Source organism: Jatropha curcas, chromosome 8 (assembly GCF_041381405.1).
Source record: "Jatropha curcas cultivar XTBG-Jc1 chromosome 8, XTBG_Jcur_1.0, whole genome shotgun sequence".
Taxonomy (NCBI): domain Eukaryota; kingdom Viridiplantae; phylum Streptophyta; class Magnoliopsida; order Malpighiales; family Euphorbiaceae; genus Jatropha; species Jatropha curcas.
The window spans coordinates 4,707,942-4,722,801 of NC_143158.1; the positions used below are offsets into that span (position 1 = coordinate 4,707,942).

Genomic DNA, 14,860 nt, shown 5'->3' on the forward strand with positions numbered 1-14,860 from the left:
TTATGAAAACAGGTACTGGCTATTCGAACAGGAAAGAGTTATCAAAATTAATGAACAACTAATTTTGTCCCAACAGCCCGCAAGCCTTGCGCACTAACTAACAGCAAAGGAAGAGTTTTGCATGCAAGTTGAAGTTGGTGTTATGTCCAAATGCTAATTAAGCTCATGCTATTCACTTTACTGTGAGCACTTAAAGTTACTCCTACAACATATATATCATGTATGGATACTATTTTTATTCCTTTATATCTCTTCTTTAAAAAAAAAAAAAAAAAAAAAAAAAGAAATCTCAAAAATTCTTTCCATTTTTCCAAAATAAAAAGAACAAGATAAAAAAGAATTAAAGAGAAAGATTTAGAGAAACCATAATAGCTTTTAGTTTTTTATTCATTTATCCTAATATATTAGAAACCATCATCACACACATCTGGTAGTGGAAGGAAGGAAGGAGGGAAGCTTTAGATCTATTTCTGGTTGTAAGCTCGTGTTCTCTATCTCCGACTTCTTGATCTGTATATTACAACGGAAAAAAGAGTCAAGATTAGCATGCATGTTTCTGTACCAAAGATCCAGTACAAATACAGTCTTACTTACGTATATATGAGTTTTCAAATTCAACAGAAAAGGATCAAAGCTTTTCTTCAAACGTATTCAGTCCTTTACACGAAAACGCAAGTTGCTGTGTTTATTTTCGATTTGTCTGTTAATTTCCTAGGGTTTGCTGTGACAGCAAAACGACAGGTTGAATTGATTGCTCACAGTTAGGGTTACACGTATCTGTTACAGTTGGATCCAACCCAAAATGATCACACATATTTCGTCGTAATTGAATTAAGTCATAAGCCGTAATTATATTTGTCTAGACTGAGCACGTGACTTCACGAACTTTCATCTATTTCAATATAATTTGACAGTTCTCGAATTATAAAGAATTGAGTTGGATCAATTACTTTAAAAATTTACCGATTAAGTTAAGTTATGAGTTTGAAATTATACTTATCATAAATGAAATTTATAGATGCATTCATATATCAAATAAATAAAATAAAAATTTCGAAAATATTATTTCATTTTATTTTTTTCTATTCTCATAATATAAAATATTTTTATTTCAATAAAAATTTATTTTTCATTCGTTTGATGTATAAGCGGACTCATGGATCCGATTTGAAATAAATTTAGTGATATATACAGTGTTTATTAATGAATTTGTCTGTCTATATTCAATCTATACCTAAATTCATTTATAGATGTAAGTGAATTAACGTATTTAATTGGTCTATTAAATAAAAAAATAATTGACCTGTCAGACAACTGGTGGATATCTTAAATAAAAAAGTCCATCTAACCTAGTCCACGGACAAAGACAAGTTACCGTTTGGAAAGATCAAAGATGTCGTCATCAAATATCTTGAGTGGTAGAATTGTAATTTGGAAAAGTGACTGCCCGGTAAATTTCACAAGATTTATCGTCCTTCTGAAAATGATAACTCAGCATTATTACAGTCGTTACGCTGAAAATTAAGTTGCCGTTTATGTCGAAAAAGACGGTAGTCAGATTTGTCAGTTAATTTTTAAAAAACCTGCCGTCCACACAAATACGACAGGTCGTGTCAGTCCGTATGAAAGGCGTATTGTAAACAAATTGAGGGCGGTGCTATTTGAACGAGCAGTCGTTAAATGCGACTATTCCAATTTGTATGTAAATAAATCCATCAAAAATTCAAAATAAAAACCCGAAAGCTGTGTTCTTCTTCCTATTCACTGCAATTGATTGTTACAGTAAATATGTGCATTTTTTCCTTGGAAACACAAGTTCGGACAACATTAAAAATGATCATATTAGATAAAAGGTGCAAATAGAGAAAGTTGGAAATAGAATAAGAGAAAAACGTCTAAGATAGTACGATAATATATTGCCTAGACTCTTATATCTCCTGATTCACAAGTGTGATAGTTTAGTAGTGAAAGGTACTAAAAAGAGAAGAATTCGACCCAAAACTATGTGAAGGGAAGCTATCGCAAAGTATCTACAGTCTTTGAATTATATCAATATAAGCAGAACAAAATGGAGTTTGAATTATATCAATATAAGCAGAACAAAATGGAGGGAAGAAATAAATATATGTAGCATACTAGTTGTTGCCTATTTCATATTTTATCATATTGATTAATATATCAAATGATTTGAAAATTTCTTTTCAAAACTTTTTACAAAAAGTTTTTTAATTGTTTTTTTTTTCCAATTTATATTTGCTTTTTTTGCATTGTTTTTAATCTGATCAAAGTGAATATTTGAAACAAAAAATTCATATGGCATACTCCAGCTAATTTGAGACTAAGGTTTGGTTGCGGTGATTGCTGTTGTAGTGTCTGAAATTTGCTCGAAATTATTGTTGTGTACAGTTTGGGACTTAAGCTGTATCTAACTGAAAAAACAAATAAATTTCTACTTCAAGAAAGGAATGACTTGCAAGAAAATTATTATTGATCTAAACAAATAAAGGGATGCAAACGAATTAAACCAATGCCGACTTGTATTCTTTTAGTGCAAATATCTAATGTCATGTAGTTGAAGATGATGAGTGCCTGCAAACCCTAGCTTCTTTAAAAACAAGACCTGTTCTGCAAAAATACCCATTTTTAGGGCTGCAGTGTCTGTCTTCTGAGCATATGCATTGTCCTTCTAAGGCACAACCTTCATCTTTCCCACTATCTTGACCTAACAACATCTCATCAAAAAATTCACTAGTGAAAATATTTTGAGAGTCTAATTGTTTCTTTGCTGCAAGAAACTTGCCAAAATTTGCATACTTGCTCTGCACATCCAAGAATGCTAAATTCCTGTTTTTAGCCCAATGTGGTTTAGCCCCATATTTAAAGAATGCGATTTGCTCTACTTCTTCCCATATATCTTGGTTCAATCTTGGAGTTGAAGGATCATCAGCGCGATAATAGTTAAAATCAAGAACTATTGAGTCCTCAGATTGCCCTAAATATGCATCAGAAGCCTTTATATATCTTATCAAGAACCCATTATAAATGTCAACACCACAAAAGTTTTCAGGTTTAATGTCTCTTAATTTCTTCACATCTTTAATAAAATCTTGAAATTTTGAAGCTGGAAATATTGCAGTTGTTTCATAAAAGAAGAGCCCATTAATTCTTGGATCCCAAGCACAAGAAGTGTCAATTCTTGTTTCAGGCGAATATAAACAAGAACCTGAAGTCTGCATTTTCCCCTGATGACCCACTACAGGATAACCAGTAAAGAGTAGGCCATTTTTCAATCCATTAGCCACTAACTTCTTAAACCCCACAAATGTTGCTGCTAATAAGCACTTTCCGTTCACATTATTTGCCTTTTCCAACGATTTCTCTGCATAATTTCATATGTAAACAGAAGTTGAAGACAAGAAACACAACATCAGTGCTTTGTTTGGGAAGAAAGAAAAACGAGAGGAAAACATATCTAGACAATAATAGACACAATTTCTTTCCTCTCATCCTCCATCATCCCAAACAAAACCTTAAGATAGAGTCTTGAAACGGTACCTGTCGCTCTGGTTGTTTGGGATACTACAATGGAGTTGGATTGAAAGCCAAGAAAGTCGAATACTCCATCGCCAGAGGCGTTTAGAGGAACTCTGGAGTCATATCTGTAAACAGCGGTATGCCTTGATGGGTACCAAGTAATATCTCCAAATTCATATTTCTTTCCATGATTTATTATCATATCTTCTATGTTCCCATCATCTGTGAAATTGTATGTTATGCTTCTTTTGAATGCTTGCTCTAATGACAACTTCACCTATTATTGACCTTCATATGTTAATTCAATAAAAAAATTCACTAACTAAAGCCTAGAATCAAGTTGTCAATTCAAATATCAGTTGTTTGTAACAACGAAATCTAGATCTGTTCATGGGTCTAGCTAAATTGTGACAAAGAATGATCAAATATAGAACTAACCTTAGAGATGACACCTAACATTCCTAAAGATACTTTGGCTGCCTTAAGGAGAGGATCTTGAGCTTCAATTCTGATAATTTTTGCATACCCTTCAGATTCTTTAGCAGGAACTATAAGGCTAAGGCCAATAACATGATCATGAACTGCTCCACCTTTTCCCCACCAAGAGCTTCCATGTCCTCCGGTGCAAATAACTCCTCCGACACTTGCACCTTCCCAATAAGGTGCTGTCACTAAGCTTAATCCAGCTTCTTCAACTTTATCAATTAGCTGTCTCAACCCAACTCCAGCATCAACTGTCACAGCTAAATTAGCTTTGTCAATTTCAATGCTGCTACTGTAATTCAAAGTGCTTATCAGTATCGAATTTTTATGTTCCGAAGCAGCTGGACAAGCTAATTTAGGTATAGTGTGAGAAAATTTGCTAACAACTTTAACTTTGAGATTATTTTTACTAGCATATCCAACAGCTAAGCGAAGCTTCTCTTCTGTTGAAGGGTATAAGACATTAGGAACAAAACAAGCCTTTCTATCATTCCAAGCACCATAGGAGTTGAAGAGGGTGCAGCCAGTATTGTCACATCGGACCGGAGCAGGTGGTGGCATGGCTTGGATGGCTAGTGGGGTTGGACCCCAAACAATCAGAACACACCATAACAAGTAGAGCATCATTTGGAGCTGTTTGAGTTCTCTGCAATGGAGAATTTATTGGTTGGGAAACAAATGGTACCTGTTTTTTCAATTTTGGACGCTAAAGAAGTCAATGCTTCGAAGGCAAATCATCAATTGTGTTAGTGTAAAACAAAATTTACGACAATAAATATATATACAAAAGTTTGCTTTTTTTCGTGTGAACGGATCATTCATGCGGATTATGTGCAGACCATTATAGGAGATACATAAATTTCATAATAACATTTTAAGGTAATCCGTTACACCATTCAATTTATAAAATCGTATATTTTAAAAATAGAATCGCACTTAGTGCATTGAAATTTTTCATATATTTTTAATTACTGGATATTATATTCAATAAATTGACATTTATTTAATAAAAATTTATTACATAATGATTTTTATATTTTTTTAAATATCTTATAAGTATTCAATAAATTTTAATTTTTTAATTAACTTGAAGTATTTATAATTTAAAGTATTTGATAAATATAGTTTTAAAAATTAAAGAGTTTAATTATTAAAATTTTCTTACAAAATTTAGATATAGATTTATACATTCAACCTTATATATTAATAACTTTATTTTTTAGTTTATATGGGAGTGTTGACATATATATATATATATATATATATATATATATATATAACCTTGAAATAAAAATCAAATTCTAGATAGATTAAATTAGTCGATTAAATTTCAAATTTAGTATTTTTCGCTTAAGAGTGTAATCATGAATGAGTTAGAATACTTGTATTATAGCTAGGTTGTACAACTAGAGGTAAGTTTATTAATCAGCGAGATTAATTGAACCGCTATTTCAATTTTCTATCTATATTTTTATAATAAGATTACATGGGCCATTTTATATACAAAACACTACTTTTACTCCAACTTTGCAAGTGGAAGCAATGACAAAACCCACTGATTCTGTCTTGGCAGAAAATAAATGATATCCTCCTGCCTTTCGTAGACAGCTCACATTTTGTCCTGACACGCAATTTTCACATTTTCTTTCTTTTAAGTTTATTCTTCTTTTTTAAAAGCTATATCCTCAAACAACTTTGTGAGGCTATTTGACGAAACTACCATAATATGTGTCTTCTCAAGTTTGTTTTAAATCCTAAATTTCTGGAGTTTGTTCAATTCTTATCAATTCCATAACTTATATTATAATAATTACCTGTTTTATTAATATGTTTAAATTCTAATTCTAATTCTAATTATTGACTTAGCCCAATACCTTTTGCTAATTTATCATTTGAAATTCTCGACACAGATTCAACTGAAGAAGAAATTTGCATACTACACCCATCCAATATAAATAATACCTTTTTATACACCTAAAAAACATTATATTCTGCCTCTCAAAATCCAATCACAACCGTTCATTTACATCCTGCTGGGTCGAATCTGCCCGTCCAAACTCTTGAAGAGCCTTCAACAGCTGAGCTCCTTTCCTCCTCGCTCTTGCTGTACAATCCCCTTGTAAAGCCAATATCACCGCACGCGCCACCTCCTCTGGCGGCGCCTGATGCACCTGCTCATCCAACACACCACCACCATAAACCACAGAGAGCGCGCTTATTGCATACTCTTTTCCCCTTCCTTCCATTTCCCCCATCTTAGCCACCATCACGGGCATGGCCAGCGCATGTGCCCGCAGCTCTGCGGCACCTTCCTCCACTGTACACATTAGCTCCAAAGCCGCTAATGCTCGCTCCGCTACGGGACCTTCCAGCTCCATCGTCACTTCCACCACAGTCCCTACGGTCCCAGCCTTGACCGCCACGTGGCGATTCCCCTCAGCCAAACAAAGTGCCAGCAAAATTTTCGTTGCCGCTTTTGCCCCTGCCTTGTTTTTCAAATTTACCACCACCCCGCGCATAAGTTCTAGTGGGCAAACCGGGTCGGAAGGCGGGTTAGGAACTAACGAGCGTTCTAAGAGGTGGAGAGCAGCAAGTTTCTCCGACTCAGACCCGGTACTGAGTTGGAGCTCCGCTTCGCGAAAGAGCTCTTGGAGTTCGTCGGAATGAATTGGCGGCGGCAATGGGACTAATGCGCGGGGTGAATCAGTTTTGGGCTGTGTAATTGTTTCAGCCGGCGAGTGTTGGTGGAGAGGAGAGTTCACGAGAGGGAATCTCCACTGAGTGAAGCTTTGAGAAGTAGAGGAGGAAGAAGAGGAGGAGGATTCAGCTGGTGGAGCTCTTGAAAGAGGAGTTTGAGGTTGTGGCTGTGGGGGTAAAACTGGCGGTGGTGGTGGTGATGGTAGCGGAGGAGGAGGAAGCGAAGAAGGTAAGGGCTGAGAAGTAGGAAGAGAAGGAGAGTGAGGAGTGGTAGGACTGAGGGCAGTTTGGGTACAGTGGCGAAAGAAGCCACAAGAGAAGAATGGACGAGATTGTGTTTTAAGCTTCGGACGGTGAGTTCTCATGGCGAAAAAGAAGATGGAGAGAAAATAGCTTTGAAGGCAACGAAAGTAGAGAGTAGAAACAGTGGTTTTTAATTAGGTTTAGGCGTTGGGGTTTTCAGGTTTTGGTTTGAAACGATTACAGTAATACTGTATACAGAATTATCAATTATGGAAGAGAGAGAATGGCAGTGTGGCAGAGGCAGAGATAATGAAGACGAAGTAAGTACTGAGTACTTTTATAAGATAGTGCAACAGCAATAGTGCAGAAAGAAACAACAGAGACATTCACGATACTCTGCCCTCCTTCACAGAGTTACCAATGGGACAGACACACCATAGGAACCTAACAGTTCCGGTACCAGACAATACGTGTCAATTTCATTTTCACTTTCAACATTTATAATAATACAATAATGATAATAAGAAGGAAATTTCGTGCAGTAGTCAATAGCAAAATCTTATTTCAGATGTTTTTATAATTTCTATTTTCTTTTTAATTTATTAAGTATTAGCTACTCAGATATTTAATTTAGTTTTATTTCATTTATTTTTCCTTTAAGAATAAGTGTATGAGCATGAACAAGTAAAAATTACAGTACTACTAACCTTGGAAGCAAGCGACTGCCAATGAGGTACCATTAAGCCAAAGCTGAAGATCTGGGGCATAAACGACATCGTAGAGGGACTAACAAGCATTAAAGGAAATCACAGATTTTACAAAGATGAGGAAAGCTATGTTAACATCTCCTTATGTAAAAATTGCTGGAAAAATAAATGCAACTAAAAGAAGGCATGCTACAAAATCAGTTAAAATTACAAGTTTGGATTGTATACTAATCTAATACAAAACAAGAATCAAGTTGGTACGGAGAATCAAAGAAAATTTCTATGGCAGAGAAAGGCTACAGAACCAAATTCACCTCCACTTGTCTTGTAGTTCTTTCCTCTCTGACAAAATCCATGTTACAAAAATTGCCACGATAAGTGCAACGATTGTTATGAGCAACAAGGCGTAGCTAAAATCCTCAGTGAGAGAATCATAGGTCCTTGAGGGTGCAAGGCGTGTGAAAAAGAGATCAACACCATAAACAAACACCAGGGTAGTTGATTCAAGTTTAGCGGGCGCTGATATTATGCCTCGAAGACCCTCCACTTGAAGGGCATGTGTCACATACGACTGCAAAGTATTTGTTAAATTAATTTTAAGGGTCAATATAGGAAGGAAAACACCAAATACAGTAGCATCAGCATAAGAGGAGGTACAGGTGAAGGGGAGGATCTATAGTATCAAACCTGTGGAATGATTGGCAACGAATCTGTAAGAGGTATAATTCCTTCTTCTTTCTCTGCTTGTGTGGGGTTAATTGTCCGACGAGGATCCAAGAAACGCTTATCAAGGGCCAAAACCTGTAAAGCATTCAATTGAATCAGTCCACAATAAATCATGGCCGCCATCTAGATGTCTATGCTCATAATTCTAGACGTACGGTATAAAAATAATTAAACCAGAACAGAAAATCTCACCAAAGAAACCAGGAAACCACTGCAGAATTTCAATTGGAAGATTTTAACCAACCTGGTCACCAATTGTACCGATAAGCAACTGCTTTGAAGTTATGCCCTTGGCAGTAAATGTAACAGCTATTGCTTTGACGGAATGGGTAAAATAGTAGGATTGTGACTTTGTTGTGACCTCTGGCCGAGAATAGGAAGAAACAGGAGCAGTGAGATTATGTTTTCCAAGAACAAGCTTCAGAACATCCTTGTTGTCCTGCACTCAATTTATCAAAATTAAACTGTTCAGAATCAGAATGGAGATAAATATAGCATAAAGTATCTAGATCACATGCTTACTGCTCGAGATTGATCATAAATTTCAATGACTGACATCTCATATCTGTGTGCTTTAAGATTAAAGTAGTGATAGACAACCCAGTTTTCACTAAAAACCTGCAAAAGAACAATATTAATGAGGCAATATATTTTATTTGAAAAGAAAAGACATTCGAAAAGACAAGATATAAGAAACTTACCGCACGGACAGGACCATGTGAGCCATGATGAGTCATGCGATGCAAAATGCGACCAGTTATAGTATCAATAAGATATGCAACCAACCATGATTCGTCTGGAGTCGCTGATCCAATTCCACCTGCAGCCTTTGGTGCAACAGTCACCACAAAAAGTAAATTTCTTGATATATATTTATACATCACTTCTTGGTCTGCTATAACCTTTGCTTGAGTGTGAACCACCTGGAGGACAAATCATTTACAATTAAAATATACAGTAACTAAGCTTTGATAAACACCCATACGATTCCAAGGAGGAAATTCCCAATTCAGAGTATATAGATGCAAAAAGCAACAATTGAAAGCATCATATTATCTAGCAGAACACAATGATTCCAAGAATAACAAAATCATCATTTTTCCATACACAATGGCCTTCTAATTAATGGAGCCCTGCGATGAGAAAAAATTGAAGGACAAAATTCAGGTGACAGTATATGACTTGGAGCCCGTGATTAAATGATTTTCTATTCTACAGTTCAACCATGTAGGATAGAAGCTCATTTACAGAAGAAATGATATCTAAGTTTTCTCATGAAGAAAAAAAGAAAAACAACTTTTTTGCACCAAAAGCATGTAAGAAGGCAATGAAGATCCGCAGCGTCATATATATTTAAGTCATTCAGTTAAAATTCATGTATCATCATAATGCTGCTCGAACGCAATTTTTGGAAAATTATGCCAGATTGGCCATATGGCTTTGAGTGAGTCAAGGGCACAAATTTAAGCACCAAAAAAAATGGTTGATGATTTAAGAAGTGAAAATAGATTAATTTTTTTACATAAATGAAGAAAACGCACTCACAAGAAATTAGCAGTCAACGTTTTTAGGGGGAAAGAGATACCTCACTGGACTTTCTTGTCACAGTCGTGATAATCTTTTCTGATTCCGAAGGGAATACAATTGACCATACACCCCTGGCTACAAAGCAATATTCATCTGCTGCTTTATCAATGCACTTGCCCTTCAATGCATGTCCTTTGATAATGCCATCATCAGCATCAACTGAGTACCAATAAATGTTTGAAAACTCGTGTTGAAAAATACCAGCAGCCTCAGGGGTTTTGGGATATAAATGTGCTTGTTGGTGAGCATCTATGAGTAGATGCAACCGTTGTTCAGTTGAATCAGTAAATGGCAGAGGAATCACTTGCACAACAGGATGATCAAGACTGGAAGAACTAAGTTCCTTCCCTGTGTAAGTATCAACAAAAGAAAGTACACCTAGGGCATCAAAACTTGTTCTACACCTGCCAACTACCAACACAGATGGATTCTCATCCATTGCATGGTGATGAGGAACCTGCCACTGGTATACATTAAGCCCAGTTGGGTTTTCACATGCTTCTGATTTACGTAGAGAATTTAACAAGAGAGACCACACTATCCGTCCATCTCCAGTGTGCAAGGCAAAAACCTTCCCAGATTTAGTAAGCACAATAAGCAGTTTCCGGAATCCATTATGGTCTCTTGTCATTTTGCTTTTCTCAGAGCTTTTTAACCTCATGGCTTGTATGGCCACTACATCTTCAGGGCTTGCAAGCATTAAGGTGCCCTTAAGCTTCAGAAAGTGCCCCTACAAAACAAAACACCATGTGTCAAAATCCAAATACCAGTACCAGAGATAACCCAGTCAACACTCAAGATGACACAATAAACAGAACAGCAAAAACATTTTCTGATAAAACAAATATCCATTCAAACAATCAAATATCCTGCCATTACAAAGCAAACGTGTTCATTAAGGAGACATAAATGGATGTTCAGAAAGAATTTAGAACCAAATCTTCAAAATGTAGTCATAGAATTGTAAGGATGGAGAGAGAACGATCACTTCAATTGTCAAAATTTCTAATATATGCTCAAGAGTGATCATTGGCAACACAAACTCATGACCTCACCTCATAATTATAGAAATACAAGAGGAAATCAGAAACCATATGCAATTACAAAACCCAGTCAATGGAACAGTCTAATCTGAATAACAGCTTGTTGAACCCACAGTTAAACATGCAGGCAGCGACTGTAAAAGAATTGTTTCGAATAATGATTGTGATGATTAAAATCATAAAGTGTGCACAGGACAGTGAAGAATTAATAAAGAAAATGCAACATAAAAGTCATTCATGAAAAAAAGATCAAGCCTTTTCTATTGCCAGCATCATATTCAATCAACATATTAGAAACATGTAAGAATGTCATTTCAAACCCTCAAATCCAAAAACTAAAAAGAAATTATCAACAAAGAAGAGAGCAAGGGAAAATAAAACGAAATCTTTTTTTGTGGGGGGGAGAGAGAGATTAAGGAATAAGAAAAGATCGCCAATTTGGCAGGCTTATGATCCCTTCAACCTAAGCAGACTGATTAGCGATAACAGTTTCAGAATTGAATTTGTGGAAATATGGTACTTTCATCTTCACATTTCCATCTAAGTATTAGATCAAACCTTAAGCCATTCAAAGAGGTTTTGTTCCACTTTGGCTACTGATACACCTTTCTTTTCCACAGGAAGTTCTGAAATCGTCACATCTACTATTGAGGCAAGTCCGTCCTCCCTACTCCAGACAGTCTCACCTTGTTGTAGCAGTAATAGTGAATGATCTTCCATAACAATCAAGGCCCTAAATCCATGAGACCTATCTGTTCGGATATAATTGTTTATGAAAACCTTATGGACCAATCCTCTTTGGTGGTCTATCTTAATCCTCTCCTTAAGCAAATCATTATTCCAGTCATGACCAAGCTTCACTATGAGGTAAATGTCATTGTCCTGATGTTCAATCAATGCAAATGCCTGTTGGCCTTCTGAGAATGAGAGAGCATCACTAACAGCTGTCACATGATTGATTTTATCTACCACCTCCAACTTACCTTCACTTATCACTCTTATAAATATTGTAAATGAATTAATTGTCAATGTGAACATCCCTGTAAGTTTTGAAGGTAATATCTTCACTGTCCCTAAAGGATCTTCAATCAGATCTGATATATATGTTTTCTGAAAGTTGATATCCCCATTCTGAAAATTCACTGTTATTAAAGTTGACCTAGAGGAATCCAGCACCACAAGTGTGTCACTTGAAACCAAAGAAACTTCCCCAGAAAAACCACCAGAAAAGGCTGCACTTTCATGCTTCAGTAGCTCTCCATTCTTTGCATTCAGTTGGTACACATCAAACTGGGTTGAACCAACAAATCCTACCACATGTACAACGTCACTGCCAAGTGGCTGAATTACTTGCTGAACCTCAAAACTGCAATCAATGTGATATGAGAACATCAATGAAACGGTTAGTCTTGAAAACAAAATCAAGACATGGCAATAAGAATTCAAATTGGTCCAACCTTTCAACAGAAAAATCCTTCTTCCAAAGAATCTCACCCTGTACACTTGATACAGCATGGAGACATCCCTTACCAAACACAAGAATCACATTGTCCTTGTCAACTTTCAAGCTTGCCTGCAGAATGAAACTTAGTCAACCACAAAATCATGTTGAAAATTTACACGATGCACGATGTATAAGGACATAGTTGCAAGAAGAATATAGATCCTGAAAGTAGAACGAATAATCCTACAAATATATGCGTGAAAAATAAAGTTTCAGCATAAGGATTCGAATTTGATGAGTGGGCCAGAATTTATCTGATTTAGGCAAAGGACAAGCCAAGAAATATCTGATCCTAAATGGACAGATGACATCATAAATTTTTCTTTAATTGCCATTCAGTGACCATTACATCCCTATGAGATTATATTAGGTAGCAAATAAGAATTTACTGACCGGCACCAACAACAATGACTTCGAGTGATTTGGGCCTTGAAGAAAAGATTCCCACACCATCTGACCATCAGGTAGGTTCCATGCTCTTAAAATACTTCCCTCTGATGAAAGAGTAATGACATCTGAAAAAAAAAAAACATAGAACGTTTATAAATTTAAATAAATATAAAAGTGAAGTGCCCGCTCCTTCCAACGTGGTAAAAGAAGGTAAATATACACATATACAGACAAAAATAACAATAACATAAGATTAAGCAACCCTGCAAAGGATTTATATAGCCGACCTAACAAGTTTGCGATTTTGGCTTAACTGTTGCTGCTGTTTTTGTTATAAAGCTGGAAAACTACCCTCTACATAGTGACATGTACCAATAAAAACCAGTATTCTGCAAAGCAGAATTCGTATTTTGTAGTTTTTTACTACAAAAATATTAAATTTGAGACTGATTCTCCATCTTTCTATAAGGGACAAGTGGTGGAGGAAAAAATAGAAGGATGTATGGAATCACAAAGCAACCAAAATTAGCTATAACGGCACCAAATTGAAAAGATTGATGACCGAGTGATTATAGATTGGCCATGATACTTACAAAAAGAAAAGTAGATAATGCATCTTCTAAAAACCATATCCTTATAGCGCAAAGTCCATTTATAATCAAGTAACTATATGCTCAATAATCAAAACAAAAAGGCATGCAGGTTGACAAATTCCAAAAGCAATTATAGACGAGAATGATTACATTTCCCCAAGGCAATATCAATCCCATCAATAACATCATCGGTCCCAAGAACGTGCCTCCAAACTGCACAAATAAAACATCAACGAGCAATTCAGCATCCTTTTCAACAAAAAATATACACATAGATGAGAAAAATAAAAGAAAGTATTAGATAATAAAACAGAAAGTTCCTCCTCAATTAGTTAAAATCGTGAAACTCAAATTACAAAGGATATTGAAACTTACAAATCTCGCCGTGTCGAAGATCAAGGGAAGCTATAACATTCTCTTCTGTGGAAACGACAACGCGTTTTCTACCAGTCTTCTGCGTGTGGAATACTGCGTCCTTCACTTTCCCTATGTACTGTTGATGCCTGCATTAAAATTAAACTGAGAAATTTAAGTATTCAATACAAAAGAAAATCTAAAATAAGCCAAATAAAATTGAGTTCAATAATAAAGTAAAAGCAAATAGCTCAGTCCGAGGATTCAGCGATTTCAAGAGAAAGATATGAATCGGAGGTAAGTAAAGCGAAGCAGCTACTGTATCTGTAACTTTCTTTACTATTTTCAGCGAATTTTCTCGACTACCAAACAATTGGGAGCTCACCAGTCCATGAGGCCTACTTGATCTTCGTAAAGCGACAAGGTAGAGGTTATAGTCGATAAGAGAAATAGAGAGATAATAAAGACCCTAATCGCCACGTCCATGGCGAGCAGACCTCTGTTTTCTCTCTCTTTTATCAGTCACGAGAGAGACAGATCTGGAAGACGATGTGTGTGCTCTGTAAGAACTAAGAAGTGAAGAAACGAGACTCCGCCTCGTCGCCGGCTTATATTTGGTTAAGAAATTAGCGACAGTTGCGTTTCAAGTGAGTGCCGTACCTGATTTTGACGAACGACAGGATGGCCAGAGTAAGGAGACTTGATTCCGCCGTTTTATTCTCATTAAACGACCATAGTAGTTTTCAATGATTGGTCGTTTCAAGCGAGTTTGATGGAACTGACAATTTAAGGAGTGTTTACATGACACGATACGACACCAAGTTTTGTTCATGGTTCACGATAAACGACCTTCGTGTTTAAAGGGCCAAGTAAGTTTGTAAACTGTAGGCAGCTTTCATCTAAAATAACGTTCACACTACCATCATTCCTTCCATCAGTGATGATTTTTGAAAGAGCAAATCATTATTTAGTCCCTCGGCTGGGCCTTTTTTTTTTTTT

The 14,860-nt window shown here is 36.0% G+C and overlaps 3 protein-coding genes across 3 annotated transcripts; all 3 read right to left on the bottom strand.

The window, feature by feature from the left end:
* Window positions 1-2,426: 2,426 nt before the first annotated feature.
* GULLO3 (D-arabinono-1,4-lactone oxidase family protein) lies at window positions 2,427-7,790 on the bottom strand. Its single transcript, XM_089724716.1, has 4 exons — window positions 7,665-7,790; window positions 3,973-4,702; window positions 3,556-3,811; window positions 2,427-3,379 (listed from the first exon to the last, which is right to left on the bottom strand). The coding sequence occupies exons 2-4, from the start codon at window positions 4,642-4,644 to the stop codon at window positions 2,565-2,567; spliced, it is 1,743 nt and encodes a 580-aa protein (XP_089580842.1). The 5' UTR covers window positions 4,645-4,702; window positions 7,665-7,790; the 3' UTR covers window positions 2,427-2,564.
* LOC149494030 (ARM repeat superfamily protein) lies at window positions 5,935-7,491 on the bottom strand. The gene has a single exon (XM_089724717.1). The coding sequence runs from the start codon at window positions 7,077-7,079 to the stop codon at window positions 6,027-6,029; it is 1,053 nt and encodes a 350-aa protein (XP_089580843.1). The 5' UTR covers window positions 7,080-7,491; the 3' UTR covers window positions 5,935-6,026.
* A 16-nt stretch (window positions 7,791-7,806) lies between the features above and the next one.
* LOC149494031 (uncharacterized) lies at window positions 7,807-14,486 on the bottom strand. The gene is made up of 12 exons (XM_089724715.1): window positions 14,247-14,486; window positions 13,883-14,010; window positions 13,658-13,720; window positions 12,918-13,039; window positions 12,478-12,593; window positions 11,579-12,386; window positions 9,976-10,707; window positions 9,092-9,313; window positions 8,913-9,008; window positions 8,635-8,829; window positions 8,352-8,465; window positions 7,807-8,235 (listed from the first exon to the last, which is right to left on the bottom strand). Exons 1-12 carry the CDS (start codon window positions 14,345-14,347, stop codon window positions 7,975-7,977), a joined length of 2,958 nt encoding a protein of 985 aa, XP_089580841.1. The 5' UTR covers window positions 14,348-14,486; the 3' UTR covers window positions 7,807-7,974.
* Window positions 14,487-14,860: the final 374 nt, after the last annotated feature.

Excerpts from the sequence above, each read along its gene's own strand:
- LOC149494031 (XM_089724715.1), bottom strand. The coding sequence starts at position 14,347 with ATGGACGTGGCGATTAGGGTCTTTATTATCTCTCTATTTCTCTTATCG. Across the intron at positions 13,040-13,657 it reads TGATATTGCCTTGGGGAAAT|ATGTCATTACTCTTTCATCA; the intron begins GTAATCATTCTC and ends TTTTTTTTTCAG. Across the intron at positions 12,594-12,917 it reads AGTCATTGTTGTTGGTGCCG|GCAAGCTTGAAAGTTGACAA; the intron begins GTCAGTAAATTC and ends TTCATTCTGCAG.
- GULLO3 (XM_089724716.1), bottom strand. The coding sequence starts at position 4,644 with ATGATGCTCTACTTGTTATGGTGTGTTCTGATTGTTTGGGGTCCAACC. Across the intron at positions 3,812-3,972 it reads TGTTAGGTGTCATCTCTAAG|GTGAAGTTGTCATTAGAGCA; the intron begins GTTAGTTCTATA and ends GGTCAATAATAG. Across the intron at positions 3,380-3,555 it reads CCAAACAACCAGAGCGACAG|AGAAATCGTTGGAAAAGGCA; the intron begins GTACCGTTTCAA and ends GAAATTATGCAG.
- LOC149494030 (XM_089724717.1), bottom strand. The coding sequence starts at position 7,079 with ATGAGAACTCACCGTCCGAAGCTTAAAACACAATCTCGTCCATTCTTC.